Source organism: Leptosomus discolor, chromosome 2 (assembly GCF_034619465.1).
Source record: "Leptosomus discolor isolate bLepDis1 chromosome 2, bLepDis1.hap2, whole genome shotgun sequence".
NCBI classification, from domain to species: Eukaryota; Metazoa; Chordata; class Aves; order Leptosomiformes; family Leptosomidae; genus Leptosomus; species Leptosomus discolor.
In genome coordinates, this window is record NC_141392.1 from 66,134,920 (window position 1) to 66,158,226 (window position 23,307).

The following is a 23,307-nucleotide window of genomic DNA, read 5'->3' on the forward strand; positions in this document are numbered from 1 at the left end:
TGTTAGACTTGTTTCTAACCTCTAGGGCATCATTTCACTTTGTCTAGCCCAGAGATGTAGTGGTTGAAATGTTGTCACTGGTGAAGCCATTGCCACAAAAAGCAGGAAACTTTCACAAAGTTGCTGGTATTTTCACTCTTCTAATCAAATACCAGCGTTCAGAAGAGCCTATGGGAGTGATGAAGTTTTGTCTGCCAATTTTATTTGCTCAGCTAAGAGGCATCTCTCCTTTGCTGCTTTTTGTTGCTTGGGATTGGCAATGTTATGCTCCCACAGGAGCAGCAGATGCATACTTTCCTGAAGAGCAGTATTATCTGTAGTTTCATACTTATGTTTACTGGAATATATAATGAAGTATTGTAGGAAAATGTTTGCTGTGTTCTGCTTTACGTGTATCATTTTAGGTGCATTGTAATTATATGCAGGGGGGTGGGGTGGAAACTGAGCAAGTTGGTTTGGCTCTTTCAAGGGAATACTTCTGTGCCAGTAGCACATGAAAGACTCCGCTAGCTTGTGCTAGCTGCAAACATAAAAATTAACACTCGAACACAAGACATCTCGGGTGGCTAACCTCTGACGTTTGGGGAATGGGAGACAGCTGGCAGGGAATATGGAATAGCATTTATTCATTGCAGCAGCAGTTATGAATTATCACAGTTTTAACTATCCTATTTTTAATTTGTTTATTTTCATAAAATATGCTATACAATTAATATCCTGGGTTTGTTTACTTGCATGCGCGTCAAGATCTTTGCAGGTCTTCCAACAGTTAATTCACATATTGGTAGCAACATAGGCAGCAAAGAGACAGCTGCAACTTTACCTGCAGAAATCCAGAAATACTTCATTGTATACCTTGAAACTTTGCACTTTTTTGGAATTCAGAGTAAGCTTGTTTAAGGATAATTGTCAGGGGTGCTGCTGTTTAACCAACTATTTGAATTCATTATAGGTAGGAAGTGGTGGCAGTATCAGTTTTTGTAGTTCAACTTGCATCCTGATTCAGGAAAATTGATGTTAAAAAAAAAAAAAAAAGTAGCAGGAGAAGATTCTACACCTGTCACGTGTAAAATAAGTTATAGTTTTAATGTCACTTTTTCCAAGTTTTTGTTTCCCTTGGTAATGTGGAAATATCAACCATTAAACTGGCTTGCTGAAGAGAACTGTTCTCACTACAGTGCTTACGTTTGACAGTAGCAAAAATTATGAACTGCACTTTAAAAATTAAAACACAGAACTGATGTTGCTGCCAAAAAAGGCACTTCTGTGTCTATGCTTACACCCTGAAGCTTTGTAAACAACGTTTATCTATTGAACTCTATTCATGTACATGACAGAGCAAACTGTATTAATGCATGCGAGTTGGTTTCTGGCCATTGTTTCTAAGTTGGATTAGCTGAAATAAAAAGCCAACAGGCATTTTGAATGTGATCTCAAGTAGTGTCTGCATCTGTGTGACATTCAGCCTTGACGTACTGGTGAAATAAATTTAATGGTTATATCTGCTTATGAAAATTACTTACAAATGTGTTCTGCTTGTAGGGGTGTGTCACTAGTGTTCTACCAAAAGCACAGATTAGATGCTTCTATTTCCTTTTCCTGACCTTGAATCCTGGTATTGCGGTTATTTCCCTTTTTTGCATACTGTTGTACATTTCCTAAACATCTGAGATGGTAATAATTCCCTATATGACTTCCACTGAAAAGGAAATGGATACTTGTCAAAACAATGATGTGTCTGAGATTCCAGCATCCAGGAGCTTTATTACACTGAGGCCTCTCAGTTTGCAGGAAAAATTTTCTCAGGTACTAGTAGATTATTTTTCAACCAGTGTTGGAAAGTGCTTTGATTAACCACGTTATTGTAAGTGCCTTGGGAGCACACTTTATGCAAGAGTAAACTTCGTGTTGTAAGTATAAAAAGAAACTGTTTTTAACCATGCCAATATACTATAAATAGAAAGAACAAAAGTTGGAAATGAAAAATTTGTTGTGGCATCTAGAAATTAACCACCTCCAAATCAGAACAGGCTAAATAATTTGCAGAACCCAAATAGATTCTCCCCCCACCCTCTCCCCAATTTCTTTAATAAGAATTGGAAAAAATGAAATGTTTGCTGTGCTTCAGTGGGATTGTGGCAGTCATAGAAAGAGCCATTTGGTGAGGTGGGATGGAGTGGAAGGAAGGGAATGGAGATTGGAGGGACAACATTGCTCAGAATAAATTAGTGCTCACTGCTGGTTTTAATATCTAAAATTGTGGTTATCGTGAGGATTTAATGTGAATAATCAAAATCCACTGTAAACTTGCAAAGTTATTTTTAAAGACAGGGCAGAGATTTTTCTCAAACTGTGGTGTTCTTAGTTTGTTGGACAGATAACAGGAAAACAGAGCTGTCTCTTGACCCATGCTCATTTTCTGGCTGCTGGAATGAATTTGGAACTAAATCCTGGTTTTCCACTGAGCATGCCCTTCTCTAGCAGTGTCAGGGCTTGGGTGGGGTCACTCTTGTTCAATACAGCTTTTCAAAAGGCTGTTGGATTCTCATCAGCTTACAACATTTTTTCAGGGCTGGGGAGCAGCACAAAAATAGCTTGATAAACAGATTATATGTGTATATATGTGCTCTGCCAAAGAGATTCCTTGATTTGAATTAATTTGCTGTTTGAGGTTCTTTTTTTTGCCTTGATATATCAGTATCAAATAGATATAGACAAAAAAGTATTTGTATATTTAAAATACAGAAGGAACAGGATTTTATTATCTCTGGATATGGTATACATAGCACTGAGAGCACTGCAGGATGTATATTTGTTTAAATGTGATATCAAAGAAATTTCGATGTGGGCATCACAACTTGGGTACATGTAGCACTTGAAAGGTATTTATGTTCTGATTTTGTTGAAAGTTTTTAGGTTTTTTTTTTATGATGAGCTTTACCTGTTGTATGGGTGCTGTTACACAGATGATTCAATTCTCAGTGCATTTCATTTAGTTTGGGAAACAGTAATTTCTAATATCTTCTATGTTTTGTAACACATTGTTACGCTGCTACCTAGTGTCAGGAGACAAATTTTAACAAAATAATTGATAAAGAATTCTCACTTGTTTTCATGTCTTGTAGTATTATCTTTCCTTTTTGAAGAGTTGTATCCATTCAACTGAATTACCCTTTAAAACTAATCCTTTTAAGTGGTATATGGATTGCAGTAACCAAGTTATTCACCAGGCAAAATAGAGATGGCATGCAGCATGTGTTTTATGAAAAGTTGGGAGCACTTGAATCATAGGGAATAGATATGTGTTGTTGTGCTGTTTTAACAGGAAGAAGATTTTAAGAAATAGTAACGTTATGATTCTATTTTGACATTACAAAAAGTTAAGGTATCTTCCCTGGAGTTGCCTTACAGAAATCTGTCAGCATAATAGAGTTTAATTGTGAAAACACTGTCTAAACTGCAGATACTCACTTTGCAACTTTATACAGAAATAGCCTTCTTTATCTCGTTTCATTTGCTGTCTATGTCCTTGATTTTTGTGGGTTTTTTTTTTGTCTTCACAGTGAAATTCAGAATTACTCTAGTACTTGTCTTATAGTGGTGCTTCAGAAGTATCTTTTAAGTTCACACCATCCTATGTAGGGACTTGTCAGTGTTTTCCTGGTGAGTCCTCTGTATTCTGTGTATTGCAAGGAATAATGAAGCATCTGCAATAATTTTCTAGCACCACCAAAATTAATTCTAGAGACTTGATGATATTTCAATATTTATATGTAAAGGACAAAAATAATCCAGGAAGGCTACTGTATTTGGTAGGGAAGTATTGTGTGCTTGCGGGTATTCAGCTGTATGATGGCATGGATGTAAACATGAAGGCTAACAAAATATCAGTTATTTGGAATACTGATTTCACTATCTAGGTAAAAGGATGCTTGAGTATAGTTGCCATTAACTCTGTCTGGGCTGCTAGCCACCATGGTGTGCTGGGAATTCTCTGGAAAATGGATTTGAAAGACAGAGGATCCTTTGGGAAGGCACCATTTTGTGCCGTTTCTGCTCTTGGAGATAAGCTTAGACACTGTGTGAATATATGTATATACTTAGACACACACATGTTCATGTAACTGTGTAACTAACATGTAACCTGTGTAACTAATTTTTATTATTATTATAACTGAAGTTATTACATTATGTTAATACTTCTATGAAAGCATTCAATTACTTGTCATTTGAGAGATACACCTGGAATTGGAGTATTGTTGCTGCTTAAAGTTTGACCTTTGAAATGTGCTACTGATTTTTAGAACTATTATGGCACCATCTGCTGACCAATGTACAGACTGGCAATGACAGTTTGCTCACCTAGTTACCTCCTTGCAAATAAGCTTCCAGTTTAGGAGGCAGTTGGGGCAGAATCATAAGGAGAAAGGGTGATTTTTAGTTGGCTTATATTTGGGATAAACAGTTTTAGCAACCTGCTTTAGCAGAGGGATTGGACTAGATGATCTCCAGAGGTGCCTTCCAACTCCTATCATTCTGTGATTCTGTGAAAAGTCTGAATCATAACACAGCTTTAGGTGTCTAGTCACCTGGATTATTGCATAAGGCTCCTCCATGACCTGTGAAGCTTTAAAAGAAATAATTTTGGTGGGTTTTTTTTGCCTATGTGGTATAGGATTGTTCTTGGTAGTCTGTTTGTCAATGCCTTACCCGCTAAGCCTGCAATGAAGAGCCGTGACAGCACAAGATCAGTTCAGGCCCCAGCTTGGGTGGTCTTGTCACAACATGGGAAACCGATGGACTGTGACAGGCTTCTGCCCTGTGGCTACTGCTGAGCCCCACAAAAAAGCAGAGTCTGCAATCTGTCTCTTCAGCCTCTGCAGTTAACCTTGAGTTTTGTGCACAGTGATCATCAAGGAAGGAGCAAACTGGAACGGTCCTTCTTGTCACATTCAGCGTGTAAATACTTAAGTTTGGGTTCAATTGCTAGAGATCACCTTAATTTGAAAATAGGTGGTTAGATTTCATACCTACATTCTCTTTTCTTTGTTGTAACTTTTTTAGGCACGTTCAGTAGTTTTCTAAATAGTTGATCTTTGACTTTAGTCTCATCTTTTTTTTTTTTTCTTTTTTTTGGGGGGGGAATTACTAGATTCAATCGTCAAAGTATGTCTATTTATATGTATATACAGTCCTGTGTATGTATAAATACGGAGAAAGATGCAAGTTCCTATGGGAGAACTGGGGCTTTTTAGAGTTGATGTTTGCAGATCAGTATTTTATTAGAAGCCATGCAATGTAAATGTTACGGATTGATGCAACTAAGCTAATTTTAGGGATGTTTTTGCTTCCTTAAAGATCTCAAAGTTGAAAACCATATTCTTTGGTTGTTAATTTATTCCTTTGCATTCAGAGACCTCCATGTCTTTGCAATTGTAGTAATCACCTAAGTAATGACTAAAAGGTGAAATTGGATTTACTTTTTGTTTTGCCTGCTAATAGAGCGTGTGCAGTTATATTGGCACTTTCAGCAAAATGATGCAGCACAGTGGTGCGCTGCACACAAGCATGCAATGCCATGAATTTTCTTGTTTACATACTGATGATAAAATACAAGTTTTAAAATTTAACAAAAAAAGAAAAGATTTTTCTCATCAGTACGTTCAGCCTGATTTGGAGTATAAACTATTGTACTCTACAGAAATAACTGATTTATGCTTTTGAAAACTCCTTGAGGGGTAGTATCAAGTTCTCAGGTATTACCTACTGGTTAAACCAGACCCTTTTATACTCTGTAAAATTTGTCTGACTGTTCCAGCTAGGATTTTACTACTTTATGGCTTTTATGTTAACAAATTGTACGTATTGAAACCAGTAAGCATATTGTTCCTAAATGACCTGTCCTAACCAACTGTGAAATGCAGAGCAGTCTTATGTGCTTCAGATTACATGATAAGAAATAAAGCACTTTCTTTAAAACAAAACAACAAAATTCACAAGTAAGTAGCTGAAGTACACATGACCTTGTTTCAGGTTTTCATGTTCTTTGCTCTCTTTTTATTCTTTTCTGTGTACCCCATGGGAGCTTTAATATTTGGAAGAGCAAGTGTGTAGTTAGTTAATTTTTGTGAAGATAGTGATTTTTAAAAGGAATTAGTAATAATATAGTGATCCAGAAAATTGCACAACTTTTGCAGATACCCATGTTGGCTTTTAGTGGACTGAGTTGTCACTTATTTCAATAGAAGTAGGACAAATTTTATTTTATCTTATTTTTTTTTTCTTCTATGACATAATGGTTTCTTTGTGAATTCTAGTAGACTGGTGGAGATCTAACTATCAAAGTGATTTTGATTTCTTGAGTTTGCTTCAGTGATAAACTGAAAAAGAAAAAATATGTTTAGGACTGTCTTTTCCTACTTCTATATACTCAGAAAATGAGGTAAATGAGATCTAGAAGCATACGGAAAAATGTTTTTGGATTTGTGCTGATGAATAAAAAATACCGTAACAGAAACAATGAATTAAGATAGAGTTTATCAACTGCAGTGAAAAGAAGCTTTCTATGGTTTTAGTTTGATGTCTGTAACTTTTTAGGATACTCAGTTGTGATCTTTGAGCCACTCTTTTTCTTTCTTTCCTTTTTTTTTTATATATATACTTTATTTTATACTCTGAGTCTTCTGTTTCTGGTTTATCTACGGTGTCAGGAATCCTTTTGGTCAGACAACTACATTTTGAGGTTTTATACTAGGAGATGGAAGAAAGGTATGAACCAACTGACAAATTTGTACATTTGAGAGGAAAGAGAGTGATAAGCAAAGAACATAGCATTCTGCCCTGCTTTCAGGTGTGAACTCCACCCAGCATTAATTTCTCCTCAGTGAAATAAAAAGGGAGAGGAAGGGGTGAATGAAGAGGGGAGAGAATAGCGGTTGTCTTTGGTTGCTTCTTGGCCAGCACCCTTGCTTGGGGAAGTTGGTAGAGTTATGGTTAGGGCACAACTTCTGCTCCCCATAAAAGTGAGACCTGTTTAACAAACTTAATTCATCTTTAGAAATTGCAAGGTTGTTTCCAATACTTTTTACCCTCCTGCCCCCACCTTGGTCCTTGCAGTTTGGTTAGATCTGCATGAGCCAGGTTTTCAGGAGGATTATAGAAGATACAGGTGTTACGACTAGAGGTTTAATGCCAACTGCAAAATCTACAAAGTTTTTTTTTTTTTTCATTGCTCAGACCTTGGTGATCCTTCCATTTGAGCATCTCCCTAAGGTTCCTTCTCTATTGTTCACTCTTCCTGCAAGATTCTTACTCTTGTTCTCCTTTCTCATTTCAAAATGAAATATGTATTTAAAGTTACCTTGCATTATGAAAGAGGCGAGATGAGAACCTTATCCTGCTGCAGCTGGTACAGAGCTTAAAAAAAAAAAAGGAGGGGGGGTCAAAAATACATAGTGTGCTTATGCTACGTAGTAAGAGCAAATAAGAGTTTACTTGGAGACGGGAGGGGAAGAAAAGATGCAGTTAAAGTTTAGAACTGTAAATTTTCAAACTAATTTGATTTATTTCTTCCCAATCTCTCTTCTGAGACAAATGCTGTCTGCATCTCGTTTCAGTTTTCTTTCTGACACATTGTTGGCTGTTAAGACACAGGACTGGGTTGGATCTTCCAAGGTCTTACCCATCAGTTCAGTAGGAGATCAGATAGAAGCCATTTCCAGATAACCTGGTTGCTTGATCTGCTTGACTGTTGCGAAGGTAACATCAGAGACTTTACAACCTGCAACAGTAGATGCTGGTTGCAGAACTCTTATGTTTTATCCCCCACGGCTTCTGTTTTTCCCTGTGGACTACAAAACTGGAGGATCTGACAGAGCATTGCAATAGTGAGTGCAAGGGAAGGGAGTGCTTGGAAGGGCAGGTAGACCTGATTTTCTCTTTCTCAAGGGATGCCTAATTCTTGTGCCAAAATGAAACTCTAGAAAAAAGAAATGCATCAAGCTCATGTGGTGAAGGTAGATATTTTGGGAAGACTATCCCTTACACTTTTGGTCAGTGCTCTTGTTCAGTGGATTCACCCATCTCTCAACAGCTCATTCAGACTACTAGGAGTATAAAGAAATGTACAGGCTTTGTGAAGAGGTGTTTTGTTTTGTAGGTTTTTCCTCTTTATCCCTCATTTTTGTTACTGGAAAAGCACTGAAATTACAAGCATATAGGAAATTGAGCTCATGAAAGAAATCATCTCCTGCTGTGGGCATCAAATGAAAGCATTAAATTAACATGGTTAGACCTATTCAGACAGGGGCTGTAACAAGTTTCCCTTGTTTCTGCAATATAAAGCCAAGTTTTCCTGTTAACTATAACTTTGATTATGAAAACCTGGGCACTTGGAGATGCAGAACCTTTCTTGTTTCACACTGAGCAAGTTTGTACCACCCACTGCTATCCTGTCTAAATTTAATCAGTTAAGATGCCTTACGTGGTATCCTCAGTTCATTTTATTGTTAGAACAGTATCATAGGACCATGTTTACAGGGTGATTTACTTTGCTTAGTTCTGAGGAATTTTCTGGAGATGCCTCCTGTTTGACTGTATAAGCAAAATATGATCTTAATTTCGAGAGTGGTATATAAATGAATTTTATTGGTGTGTACATGTATTTTTTCATGCGTTTGTGCATATTTTGAAAAGTAAAAAAAGCATGCAGGAAATACAGTGATTTTCCTTTTCCTGTGGCTTCTTTGAAGATTTGTTTATCAAGTAGTCTAAAATTTTTTTTTAGCTACTCTGAGAAGAAATTGCTTCTTTCTTAGAGATGCATGAGAAAATCACCACCGTCTCTGTTAATAGTGAAACCTCCGTTTTGGCTTTAAGCAGAGAGGATTGATACTCTCTGATCAGGAGAAGTTTGGATTTTTCTCTCTGAGAAAGTTTATTTTGGTTTTATATATATAGTGTTAATTTTGATAATAAACTTTTCCAGTATTATTATTATTTATACCTACCATTAGGAAAGAACAGCAGCAATTTTGTGTAAGATATGAAGGTGATAGCAAAATGTAATTTGACTAGTAGCAGCAGCTTCAAAACTAGTATGCTAATATGTGGCTTTAAATAGCAAATTCTTTACTTTCAACAGCTAGTCAAATGGAAACCTGCTTTTCAGAGGCCTATTACCTCTGAGATAAATTATACTTACATAAGGCTTGTTGTGAAAAGAGTATTAATATTTATTAATAATATTAAAACTTTAAAGGTTTTATAAAAAGTGGAAGGAATAGCTACATAGCTGTGTTATTTAAGCTTGAGATGTACTCAGAAGTCTCTGGTTATAGCAGTAAAGATACTAACTTTTCCTTTAGTTCCCCCACTGGTGAATGTTTTACTTTAGGTAGTGAAGTTTATGGTAACAAACAAAGAAACATCCACATGTGTTTACTTTTGGTCTCAAGATGCTTGCTTAATACGAATTTGCCTGTAGATAGTGCAAGTTTCCGATGTCTAAGCTTCTTACTAAGATAACCGGTAAATTTGTTTCCTTTGGCTCAATATTGTCCATCTCTTGTGCCAGAAGGGCTTATGTCTTATATATCTGGGCACCTATTGGTTCCCCTGCTGCCCCCCCCCCCCCCCCCCCAGCTTCTTTTTCTCCTTGGGAATGGCTTAGTTTTTAACTTTATTTCTGACTACTGCTGAATGCGCTTTGGAAACCTGGAGGCAAAGTGTTGCTGCTGCCTTGTCATCTAAACTAGTTTCCAGTTGGCTTCAACTGCTGGTTAAAGTGTTGTGCAAGTTAGCTGCATCAAGCCTGAACTGGATTGCCTTCTCCTTGACTCTTTGGGCAGGGGTGGGGGCAGCAGCCGTTGAATTCAGCAGGAGTCCTGAACTAATAGCATCCTGACTCAATGGCAGTCATTGATGGCAATGAATTTTAATGGAGAAGGCCCAATGTTTTAAGGTTATAAATGTGGTTGTAACTAAGCTGCTAACCTTCAGGCCGGACAAACAGACCATCAGTTTAATACTAATTGTTTTAAGAAGGTTGTAAATAAATACAAGTGACTTCTAATGGTATCTAACTATTTTAAACTTTGTTTGTTGGACCCTGGTGTGCTTATTTTTGTTGGCTCACTTCAATAAATTGGAAAAAATAATTATATTACATTTCTGAAGTAATGCAGTCCGGTGCCACACAGCTAACAAAATTTGTTTATTCTAGTTAATATTTTTTCAAACCAATAATGTGAAGATTAAAGATTACTATCGCATATCCTGTTGTTAGAGTATTATGATTTGGCTTTAATTTCATTGAAGGAAGAGCAGGCAGAAGTGGTGAGAGACTGTAAGAGTTATGTATGATTTTATTGATCAGTATGAACTTGTAATTAAGAACTGAATCTTACTTAAAAAAAGTACACTTCCTGGTGTTATTAGTAATTTCAACAGTATCTTCTAACTTTTTTTATACTCTGTATCATGCTCACCATCCTTTTTTTCCTATTTCTTGGTAAGTTTGCTTTTGGATTTTTTTTTTTTTTCCCTTCCATCATTGCCACTGGCTCACCATGGCTCACCTGAGCTAAGGGAGTTGTGAAAATACACCCTTAACTTCAAATGCAACAGATTTGACTGTAAACTAAAACTTAAATACTAAAGCTGTAACTTCTCATCTAAAAGTCATTGTTTCTGGTACTGTCAACTGTAAGCCTATTGGTTGCTTCTTTGCTGTAAAGGTATGGATGCTAAGGAGGATGGAAGTGTTACAGAAGGTCTAAGAGTATAGATACTTTAACTCAGTTGCTTTTAAGGCAAGAATGGCTTTTCTTAATATAAAAAGGAACAACTAGAAGCATGCACTCTTTCTGAATTTAAAAAGACTTTCTGTATAAAACCTGCATTATCTTGATAAGTGTCACTGAATAGTAGGGGAGTTGTATATACCAGTTTAACAAGAGAAAGTGGGTGCTCTTCTGGGTCAACCAAGAAGCCCACTAGAAAGAGAACTGAAGTTACTCATGAAATAATCTTGTCTGATAATAGTAGGAGTAGCTTGTAATAAAACAAATGCATTTCAGTGAGCACACTTAATTTTTTTATCAAGGAGAAAGAAACTATTGGTAGATCTATCTCTCTCAAGTAGTACTTTTGAAAATCCTTATCTGCAGAGCACTAAGTTTTAGCTTACTGGTTTTACTTGTGAGCTGAAAATATGAAGAGAAGTATTTCTTTAACCTCAATAAGTTTAATTTAGAAACTCTTGTAGATTTTTACTACAAGTTACTGCAAATAATGTAAGAGTCAGGAAAAGTAGTGATGCTACATAACAATACTATCTTTATTGTTGCTTCTTTCAGTGTAAGTTGTGACAATGACAACTGAAGTTGGCTCGGACACTGATGTAAAGAAAGATTCTGAGCAGCTGGGACCAGACAAAGCCAAGGACAAGCCTGAAGAAGCATCAGAGACTCCAGAAAATCAAAAGGCCAGGGAAACATCCTCTGAAGAAGCTCAAGATTCTTACTCTGTCCCAGCACCAACTAGCCAAAGTAGTCCAACTATCCAGAAGAAGGGAAAAGCTTCACCTGAAAGCAAGGGTATTTCTCGTTTCCTTCCCCCCTGGCTTAAGAAACAAAAATCGTACACCTTGGCAGAGTCCAAAGATGAGACCAAGAAAAGAACCCCAGGGGAAGAACAAGTAGTTGAAGAAAGTGGAAGCCAGACACCAGAGGGGGTGGCTCAGCCAAAAAAGAGCTTAGAAGATGCAGCATCTGAAAATCAGCATAATGCTAAAGCAGATGACAAAGAAGAAAAACACTCTGTTAGTAGTGCTGAAACACAGGTACGTGTGGGAAGGCTAATAGATGCTTTGGAGTAACTTTAATGAGACCTTATTCATGATTTATGTAGTTCATGTAAAGCTTTGTTAGGATCATATCAGGGAAAAAATGACAGCTACTGTCTGGCGTTTTGTGCAGTTGGGTTGATGATACAGTTACAAGTAGCGTAGCTGCTTTTAAATGTTCCTTCTCTGTGGCACCATTTTTTAGTCCAGTCATTTGAGATGTCTAATTTTAGCATAACCTCACACTTTGGCATAGTTCAGAGGAACACTGAATTGTACCATTGTGGTAGAAATGTGCAGGGATAAAAGGAGAAACTTCTAAAGTCAGTTTTGTCTCTAAAGTCATTGGATTGCACGAATACCTCCTTAGTGACTTAACCACAACAAAAACCAAATGGATTATCTCTGAGTCCTTATCTCAATTTTTGTTATAATTTACCTGGAAACTATGCTTGCGGTCACTGTTCTTATTGATTCATTCCGGGAGGTTGGTGCTGAGTTCCAAGACAGACCTTATGCAGTGCTCCAGAATCTCGCTTTTTGAAAAGTTCCGTGTCAGTTCTTCACACTCAAACCTCACATTCTGGGGTGGCAAAGATTATTAAGGGCATAGAGAATCTTCCATAGGAGGATGGGCTGAGAGAGCTGGTCCTGTTCAGCTTGGAGAAGGGTCAAAGGGAATCTTATCTATGTATATAAATACCTGAAGGGGGGAGGGAATGAAAAGGAGCCAGCCTTTTCTCAGTGGCATGCAGTTAAACAACAAAATGCAATGGGCACAAATAAAAACATGAAATTCCATCTCAAATCACAAAAATAAATAATCTTTTTTTACTGCGATGGTGGGTCATACACGGGAAGACGTTGCCCAGAGAAGTTGTCTCCATCTGTGAAGATATCCAAAACCCAACTGGATACGGTCCTGGGCAGACTGCTCTAGGGGGCCCTGGAGGGGCCCTAGAGGCATTGGACTAGATGATCTCAAGAGGTCCCTTCCAACCTCAACTGTTCTGTATAACTTGACTTTCATAAACAGTTTTTTAGTTTTGTATAGTTCCTGTAGCTTCTTGTTAAATTTGTTTCTGTCAGGGGAAAAAAAAAAAGGCAATAAAACATCTTAAAAAAATAGAAAATCTCATTTCAAGGAAAAAAAAATAGAAGAGAAGAAAAAAAAAAAAGCACCTTCTGTGGCTTGAGAGCAAGAATATCTGGTCCCCAAAGGAAGAGTTTAATTCTTACACTGGTTATTGTGCCTCCAATATGTGCATAACTTTAATGAAAGCTTAATGTCTTATTTATTAGTAGCTTATAAAAGAAATTAACAAGATAAAAATATCCACCTTTCTGAGTTTCAGTCATTGTTTAACTGTATTTTATATAGCCTGCCAAAGAAGATGGTAAAGAAACAGAAGTAGAGAAAGTTGCAGAGGAAAAGGAAGAAAAACAGGAAGAAAAAGAAAAAAGGGAGACAAAAGAAGTGCAAACAGCTGAAATTAAAACAGAAAACATTCCTCAGAAGTCTCCAAAGAAAGTTAAAACTGTGCAGTGTAAAGTCATGCTTCTGGATGGCACGGAATACAGCTGTGACCTAGAGGTAAGGCATCAAGTCTATATAGAGCTCTTTTTCTATAGAGAAGAAAAAGATTTGCTTTCATTGCACTGAGAGTTTAACAAATACATTTTTGTATATCTAGTGAGCTCATTACAATGTTACATTCACATTGCTATCATTAGGGGACAGTTATCATTTAATTTTAAAACTCCATCTTTAAGACTAAGGTTTTCCTGAAGGTAGTGTCACATGTACTAATAAAGTTGTCGTGAGTTCATTTTTTTTTTTTTTTTTTGAGTTATCTCAAATGGAGAACTAAAGTTTAAAAAAAGTTTCCTTCGAAGAAGAATTCTGTTACAGATATAAAATACATATTTGTATTTAAAGTTATATTCTAGTTCCAGATTTTCGTGGCTGCATGGATTGCTCGTTTACAACTGTAAATCCCTGGGTTAGATATTATGTATATTTGTCCGTTAAATCTGACTGAAGATCAGTAACAGAAACAGGGATGGTAAGCTAAATGAAAAATAGCTTCTTGGGTTTTATGGCTTTAATATCCTTTGAATATATATATACTCTCTTTCAGTCTGACCATAGTGTCCAAGTTCTAAGTCAAATAGTAGTTGTTTAATATTTTAGATCAAGATTAAATTATGAAACATGTAATTACATGAAAGGAGGAAAAAATTTGCATTCAAAAATCTTATTTCAGTGAAATACCCTTCGGTTTGATTATTTTGTGAGAATTTTTATATGATTATGGTAGTAAGTAGTTCTTAAAAGCAGATTACTTCAGGCTAGCACTGTCTTGCGAAAGATGCCAGTCACTTCAGTACAAAGGTGTGAGAGCCTGTTCTCTATTAGAAAGTTCAATTGTAATCACTTTTGCCAGTAGAAGTTGCAACACTTTCTGAAGGGTTGGGAATTTTTTTAACTAGAAACTCCCTGTTTCATGCTGGATTGATGTATACCCCAGAAATAAGGTAATTTATTTAATACTGGGATATGGTGCCCCCTTGGAAAGAAGACAGTGTTCCTTGTAGGACGATTTATATTTGGGAGCCATGCTTCCATCCAGCCAATTGTAAGACATTAAAATTTGCTTAGTTCTATTTTGTAATTCCAATAAACTTTGCAAACACTTGAGAACCACGTTCGTATTACCTGAAGACTTCAGCTTTGTATCTCAATGGTTGTGTAGGTGAAGTTATCAAATTACCAAATATTATTTAAAAAAAAAAGTACTAATGCACTATTCTTAGTCTATAACCTGTGTTAGTTAGAAAAACTTTACTTTTCCAGCTTGATCATCTTCTTATCAGTAAAGAGTTAATGGCAAAAGCCTGAAGATGCAATTTGGAAATTAATGGAAAAAGGGAGGGTCAGATTAGGGAACTTTTAAACTAGAGATGCAAGTCCCATGGGACCTTATGGGATGCACCCACAAGTGCTGAGTGAGCTGACTGGTGTTACTGAAAGGCCATTCTTGATCGTCCTTGAAAGGTCCTGGCAGTCAGGGGCAGGTTCCTGGGATTTGGCAGGGTTGTGTGGGAAAGCAAATGTCATTCCTGTTTTCAAGAAGGAAGATGTGGGAAATGTCAGGCTGATCAGCCTCACCTCAATCCTCGGCAAGATTATGGTGCAAATAACCCTTTCCAAACCTCTTGAGGACAAAGTGTTTGGCAGTAATCAGCATGGATTTACAAAGGGGAAACCATACTGTCTACAATGTGGTGACTGGCTCTGTGGATGAGGGGCGAGCTGTGGATATAGTCTCAGCTTTAACAAGAGCTTTTGCTGCTTTCCCATGATTGTTCTAGACAGGTGACATATGAGCTAGGTAAGTGGACAAGTGAGGTGGACTGGAAACAGGCTCAACTGCTGGGTTCAAAAGGTTGTGATCAGCAGCCCAAAGTCCAGCTGGAGGCTGGTCGCTAATACTATACTAAAGACATTGATACCGAGGCAATTAATGACCTGGATGATGGCACAAAGTGTGTCCTTAGCAAGTTTGTAGATGATGATAAAACTGGGAGGAGTGGCTGATATATCAGAGGGACCTGGACAGGCTGGAGAAATGGGCAGACAGGAATCTCGTGAAGTTCCACAAAGAGAAATACAAATTCCTGCACCTGGGGAAGAACAACCCATGTACCAGTACGGGCTGGACTGATTGGCTGGAAAGGACTGGGGGGTGTGTGGGGTGTGTGTCTTAATGGACAAAGCGACTGTGGGCCAGCAATGGGCCCTTGCAGCAAAGAAGGCCAACAGCTTCCTGGCCTGCAGGAGGAAGAATGTTGGCAGCAGGTTGATGGAGGTGGTCTCCCCCTCTGCTCAGTACCTGGAGTACTGGGACCAGTCCCCAGCAGCCCAGTGCAAGAGAGACTTTAACATACTGGAGAGAGTCCAGCAAAGGACTGCAACGCTGATGAAATGTTCTAAGCATCTCACATATGAGAGTGGACTGACAGAGGTGGAACTGTTCAGCCTGGAGAAGAGGAGGCTCAGGGAGATTTTGATGCTGTGTACAAATACTTGGCTGGGGGATATGGAAAGAAGATGGAGCCAGGTGCTTCTCAGTGATGCCTAACTATAGAATGAGAAGAAATTAACACAAGCTGAAGTACAGGTAATTCCATTGAAACATTATTGTGAGGGTGTATCAATTGAGGGTGATCAAACACCAGAACAGATTGCTTAGATAGGTTGTGGAGTCACCACCCTTTGAAATATTCAAAATCTGACTAGATAAGGCCTTGACCACCCTGTTGTGAGCAGGTGTGTTAGACTAGGTGACCTCCAGAGGTCCCTTCAAACCTCAACTAATGTACATAATTTTACTATTGTATGAGTATAATTTGGGAATTACTCTAAACATGTTAGCTGTGTTAATAATTTAATTTAGACTACATAATGCACATTGCACACATACTCTGTCAATTAAAAACTGATGATAGGATGAGTGGTATTACAATACAATTATTATTGGAGATATAAAACCAATGGCATAGCTGTAAATCCATGAAGTTGACTAATAATGTAACAATCGCGGTGCCTATATGCAAACTGCTCCCAAAAACATTGCACTGGTCCCTGTTTGACGCTACCACCTTAACGTTTTGCAAGGAGCTATCTAATGTACTAGCCTAGTAACCCGTCTTCCCATACCTAGTCGTGATGAATTGAAGCTCTGTTATGTTGGTGGTTAGCACCTGCTACCTATTGTGGTGTGGCATATCGCTGAGGTGGAATTATGATTCTGACTTAGGCATTTTGGTGAAATATTAATCCTCATGCCAGCAATTCTTAGCCGTGCTCTACAACTTTCACTGTGAAAAGATATCTTTGAAGTAATTTTGAGTTTACTGAAAAGGTGGTATTGCTGAAGAAGCACAAATGGAGAAACAACATAATTCAGTATAAAATATTTTTCGTATTTTTAAGTTAGAGTATGAAGCGAAACTCCTTTTTTTTCCTTTTTTTTCTTTTTTATGTCTTGGATTCTCAAAACAAGTAGTTTTGTATGTGGTCCTTTTAGCAAGATGGTCACTTGTGACTTTTTTTCACTTGCAGGAAAAAGCAGTTCCATAAAATCTCATCGATTTATCACTGTTGTCCAAATGCCTGTTTTTGTCTAGCTTTTGTCAAGTAAGACAATAATGAAGAACTTCCTTAGGTTTATTCCACGCTTGTGCTATTGGAACACTGCACTTTGAGACGACACTGTCAGTGAGTACAGATGAGTTCAGGCATAATATCCCTAGCAATCCCTATTTAAACAGCTCCTAAAATAGCAGCTCTCTTTTGTTACTGCTCATTGAAATCCGTGATCTGGGCCAGTTGTTTGGTCTGACACCCATCTTTTTATTTCCCTCTATTTTCCTTTATTTTAAAAAGTAATCTTAATATAGGTTCAGGTGTTAGCTATCTTCCTGTGTCTCAGTTCTGACGGGTTTTTTAATTTAATTTTCATTCTTTTTTCTGTTCATCTTGTTTTTCTTTTTTCCTGAAAGAGCAGAATATCCACTGACAATAGTCTGTGTGCTTAGGAAGAAATGTAATTTCGGTAGACCAGAAACTGCTCTCTAAGCTGCTATCCATGTGGTAGTTAGACTTCTATCCTGCTTATATTCCCTTTTGCTTTGTGAGCTTAATTTAGTTCTAGACATATTTGTGGCTACATTTTTTTCAGCTCCAGTGCTTTAAAACACTTCAACATACTTAATTTTTTATAACATGGATTATGAATTTTGGATATTGAAAGAAATAAACCTTGTTTCATACAACATCTTATACAAAAAACAGCTCCCTCCCCACCCCCAACCGTTGAAGCTGGTTTTGTTCTTTATTTTGGAAAGCGACATGTTTGATACAAATTAAATTAGATTAATTTCTCAAAGTTGACTGTATATAGAAAGAATTTTTTCAAACTCAAAAAAATTTGACAATTCAACAGGATGCTAATAAGCTTTCGTAGAATACATAATTGTATTGGAAAAGAGTTTACAGTTTTTGGTTAAGGTTGATGTTTAATAAAAGAAGTTCATCTGGAATTAGTTTTTAAAAGCGTATTATCTTTGAGATTTAGACTAAGCAGCAAAAGCTCTATAGAGCTTGGTCTGGACCAGGCTCTCCATGCTTCACTAAAACTTTTGGAAATTTAGTCGTTGTCAAGTGACAATTTGATATCCTAACCTGCTGACGAAAATTGAGTTCAGCTATATTCCTAAACGCTTGAATTCTGTAATACGAAGCTGAGATAAGTAGAGGGATTAATTTAAGAGAATAGGTAAAGTCCTGTAATTGTGATATGACTGAAGCCAATTTGTGTAAATTAAGATACCGGTTTTCTGTCTTGGCTACCACAGATTCTTATTTGTAATGGTAACCCTGATATTACACAAGGATCTTCTTGTCTTGGCAGTTGAGAACTGTGTGCTGACATGTGTGGCAGTGGCTTTATTTTTGACTGAGGGAAAAGAATTTTCAAGGCAAGATTGAGAAAATTATAATCTTTAGCAAATGTTTATGGGTCACATGAAACAGGCTTACTGTTTTGAGTGAAAGGTACTTGGATCTAATCCTCAATATGTTTCATGACCAAACTCAAATGCTACTATTTTATCCTTCAGTGCCTCTTAGACTGTTAAGTGTTCTGCAGCATCTGTGTTCAAAACCAGAAAAAAATTGTATTTAAGTATGTGCATTGTCAACATAGTTCAGCTCAAAGAGGGCAGAGTTAAGTTGTTTCAAGAATAGCCTTCCCTTAGCACAGTTTTTACTGTGCTCCAGAAGTTGCAGTGTAGGTGAATGTTATGCTCTTCAGTGGGCACAAGTTGCTGCAAGTCCGCTCACTTCATGTTCTTGATCTGTTTAACTAAGATTGGCCTTTTAAAATAATTATTTAGCATTTGAAGTACCAAATTGGATCACTTAAACTGTCTCAGTTTCATTGACTGTAATTCTATAGTGCAGCCAATGACTATGTAATCCCGCTGAAACAGTTTTGCTCTGCTTTCTAGATTTTTCTTTCTTACAAAAGATGTCAACGTGAGAGTCCTTGGGGAAAAAAGAATCAGGAACAATACAAGTTTGTATAGCACTCAGAATTAATGATACCTTTTAAAGCCCTGTCATTTCACTGAATAGCTTGTCTGTTTGTGTATTTTTCTGGTGTATTTGAATGGACGACATCATGGTTTTTCTTTGCAAGTACTAATTTATTTTGGAACCATGAGAAAAGTGAAAGAGATGAGTTGTTCCAAAAGATCTTCTGAGGAAAAGCTGTGTTCTCAGCTTAACTGGCGTTGCTTGTCCTATGTCCTCCTCTGATGGGGGGATGGGGTGGGGGAGTTGGTTTTATGATTTTGTTTTCTTTGCAGAAAAAAAAGTGTGAACCTTACCTTTTTTTTTTTCTTTTTTCCTTCAAGACAAGTAATAGTGATCACTCATATTGTTTGAGGAAATATAATTCCCAGACCAAAGTTTAAGCATTTGACCAGGTCTATGGCTCTATCTGATTTCTACGCAGCCGCCTTCTGTTATTTTATACATGTACCTTTGTCCGTCCCTTCTCTATGCACCTATGCGTCTGGAAGAAGAAGTAGTGGGAATATCAACAGTGCACATAATAGTTAGGATAAAGTTAGGATAAGCGAGGATGGAAAATAAATTTCCTGCCAATTCCAGGTCCAGTTTACACACAAAACTACTCCAAGCTTTTTTTTTTTTTTTTTTTTTTTTTTTTGTGGTACTAGGGATTCAGAAGTTGTCTGAATACTTTCTGCATCCTTTGTTAAGATTTCTGTTACAGAGTTTCTTGAAATCATCACTTGGAGAGAGAGTAATGAAGAAGCCCAGGAACTTCTGTCTTCAGCCTGTTGCATCTTGCAGGGCTCTGTTACGACTAGCTGTGTTGCATGCTATGTGAGCCTTCCTTATGCTTCTGGTAACACATGCTTCTTAAAGTGGCTGGTGTTACTTTTTCCAATTTTCTGGATTACTACCTATAAATAATGGTGAATTGCGAAAGTTTTCTGTAAGAGATGGTGTTTGTTATAGAAGTGTTTGACATTCTGAGTGGTTGAGACCGACACACATCCAAGTTATTTTTCTTTGAATACTTCTTAACTTGTTTTATGCACAGAATTTTGAATTATATGCAGCAGAAATGGTATTTCCACATGGGTGATGCAGCTTGCACATGGCATCATAGGTAATTGTATCTGAGAAGCTGACAGTTCTTCAATGAAGAAAAAGCTGGCTGCTAGTCTATCCACAAATTAAGAAAGAATTTGACTTTTTGAATGTCCTGATTTAGCTGCTTTAGGGTAAGAGTTCTGCACTTTAATGTTAAAAGACAAAACCATCTTTTAATATGCTGTAATGTTAAATTTGGGGAGAAAATATAGATTTATCTGCAGATGATTCACATTAATCTTTTTTTCCCAAGCATCATCTTCCCCCAATGCCAGCAGAATTAGTCAGGTTGACTTTCAAGAGCTGGAATAAGAGGCATACAGTTTGCTGAGGTGAAACTACAGTATGTCTGTGACAGTAACTAGTAGACAAGGACAGTAAGTAGATTGTGGTGTCTTGCTAGCTCTTATCATCTTTGATTATTTTGGTTTGGTTTGGTTTTGTAGCTGAGCAACAATTGTGAGGATGTTCTGGAATTTGGTTTGACCATGGAGTTTCACAAGTGCATTGTGAAATACCAATGTAAAACTTTCCAGTTTATACAGGAAAAATGGGAGTGCTCTAAGGCTTCTTATCCCTATCCCCTGTAAGCAAGGGTTAATGCTACATTATCGTCAATTCAGAAGGGCAGGGATAGAAGCAGGTTTTGCACAAGGGAACTGTATGTATCATTCACTCAAATTATTTATTTATTTATTTATTTATTTTTCCTTGGAATCTTCAGAAAGGAGTTGAATTTTGGGAGCAAATATTTATAAGGAACTCTGATGAATCTACTCTATGGAAAAAGAAAAAGATAAACAGCACAAATTGCAATGCAATTATAAACTTAGTTGTATCAGTACAAAATTTACAAGGGTGTGCACTTTGTTCTAATTGGAATAATTTTAGTTTATTTTGAATGGATTTTGTATATGTGCACACTTAGCCTGTATTATATGAATAAAATTGGGATTTATTTCAATTTAGTCTAGTTAAAATTAAATCGATGTAACTTTTGCATAATGACATTTTCTCAGAATCTATATTGAGTCAAAGCACTTTTAGGGGAAAAAAATATTTATCTATGTATTTATATGTGATATGGAGAATGCATTGAGAGATTACAGAGTAAACAAAAATTGGTTTCTGTGATGAAATGTTTGTGAAAGTAATTCCTGTGTGTGTGTTCTCTCTCACATGTTGTGTCACTTGGTGAGTGCCGCAGAATAGAAACTGATAGGAGATGCTCAGTTAGGAAAAAAAAAGTCTCAACAAAATAGGCTTAGCATGTTGAGATTTCAGTATGAAATTGTTCATTAGGGAAAGAAAAACAGTTCACTTATGGCAAATCAGCATGTTTGTACTGTGGTATAGAGACATCTTTGCAAATTACAAAAATATGATGCTGTTCTTTCATAATTCAGAATTTGTCATCAAATGTTGCTGTAGGAGTACAGGTACACTTGTGCCCTTCTTTGCCTTGTTTCTTTGCCGCTTGTATGTTTTGTGTGTTGATAATTAAGTTCTTTTTTTTGCAGTCACCTAGTGTTGTTTGACAATGGAATTATTTCCTCTGGCTTGTTTTTACATGTCTTTCCTGTTGCCCAAGGCGTGCCTGACATGGTTCATATTTGGCTTCCAACATAAAGCACATCTAGGATATTTCTCTTTTTTGAGGGTTACTTGGTAAATTAATTTATCACTTCTGAGACTGATCCGTTTGTTCTTTTGCCCTTAGAACTCTTTATTTTGCCTTAATAAGTCTTCTGACTAGTGTCAACTTGCGAGTTTGAACTTTAAGTCAATAGTTCTTTTTCTACAGAACTGTTTAAACAGATATTTTAGCTTCTTTTCTGATGATTTCCTTCATTTTTTTTTCTCATCTATCTTTGTACTTTTATTACTTTGCTTTTGTAGATGCAAATTTGAAGGACCTGGTTTATAGTCTTTTTCTTGAGTATAACTTCTCCAGATATGCTTGTCTGAATGCCAGTGTAGATACAACATTTAAGGTACTCCACATTGCCCAGAAAAGTCCATGACCTGTTGGCATAATGGAGCTAAGACTTGTATCGGGTGAAACCTATTCCTCAGTTTGTTGTTATTTGAAATTCTCACTGTAGAGTTTCATGGTCTTTGACTTTTCCCAGAAATGAACCATAATCAATTCTCTCTGCATTGGTATCTTGGGTAGTTGATAAAATGTCTCTGTGGTCTGTAAATGATTATTCTGTATCTTGGCTACTTGCTCTGAGGAATTAAAAACTTCTAAGTGAGGGGAGTAGTGTTATAAACTTTGTTACCAGCTATTCTTCAAACTTGCTTTACTTTGTCTTTTGGGAGTCCAGAATGTTTCACAAGGAAGCAAAATGACCTCCATTGAAATGTTATATTTAAACCCTTTAACTTTTAGTATGACATGTATAAAGTTTAAGTCCACAGGTTGCACATTAACAAAATAGATTGATTTTCTGTGTTCTGTAGCTTTAAGTAAATGTCTGAGGCCCTTTATCTCTGGGCCTCTGAAATCTTCTTTAGTATAATACTTCCATACAGTATTATTTTGTGATATATGTTATGTGTACACATGTGCATGCAATAGAGCATGAGCAATTAAACTAATTTTTTTTAAACCTTAAAACCTTATAGATAATGTCCATGTAGCCTCAGACTCTTCAGTGTAATATGTGAATGCATGGAGAGGAGGAAAAAAGAAGAAGCTATTGTTTGAGTAGTTCTGGAGGAGCATGACTTAAAACATTTTTCACAGGCTGTGAACTGTTAGGACCTTTCAGTTACCTTTTATCACTTCCTTTGAAGAGAATTCACTTATAGGGAAAACATGTATCAGAGAGACTTGTCAAAGTATGTGGGGATGAAAGATATTGAGTGATATTTGCCAAAAATTATAAATGACTGAATCTTTGTCCTTACTTGAAATGACAGAACCATATTTAAGAATAAAATAACTTAGGTTCATGATTCAATAGTGCAATATTTATGAGATGTAATGGCAGTTGAGTTTTAACAGCTTGAGTAAGCAGGCTGTTGAAATGGCTGAGATTTAATTTCTAGAAGTGATTTTTTTTTTTTTTTTTTTTTTTTTGCACAGTGCATTGCTGTTTTTTCCTCTTATTCTGTGGTTTCTTAAGTAGGTGAGAGGAAATCTTGTCATTACATTTGGGATCTGTGTTAAAGACTTTCAGATTTTCTGCTTTAAATGTAA

The 23,307-nt window shown here is 36.8% G+C and overlaps 1 protein-coding gene across 3 annotated transcripts in view; it reads left to right on the top strand.

Annotated features, from left to right (window-relative positions):
• Positions 1-11,371: 11,371 nt before the first annotated feature.
• EPB41L2 (erythrocyte membrane protein band 4.1 like 2) overlaps positions 11,372-23,307 on the top strand; it is a 75,122-nt gene continuing 63,186 nt past the window's right edge. For all 3 annotated transcript variants that reach the window (XM_086461230.1, XM_086461231.1, XM_086461232.1), the window contains exons 1-2: positions 11,372-11,842; positions 13,227-13,439. In XM_086461230.1, coding sequence (XP_086317356.1) covers positions 11,372-11,842; positions 13,227-13,439 — 684 coding nt within the window. The remainder of the gene's footprint in view (positions 11,843-13,226; positions 13,440-23,307) is intronic.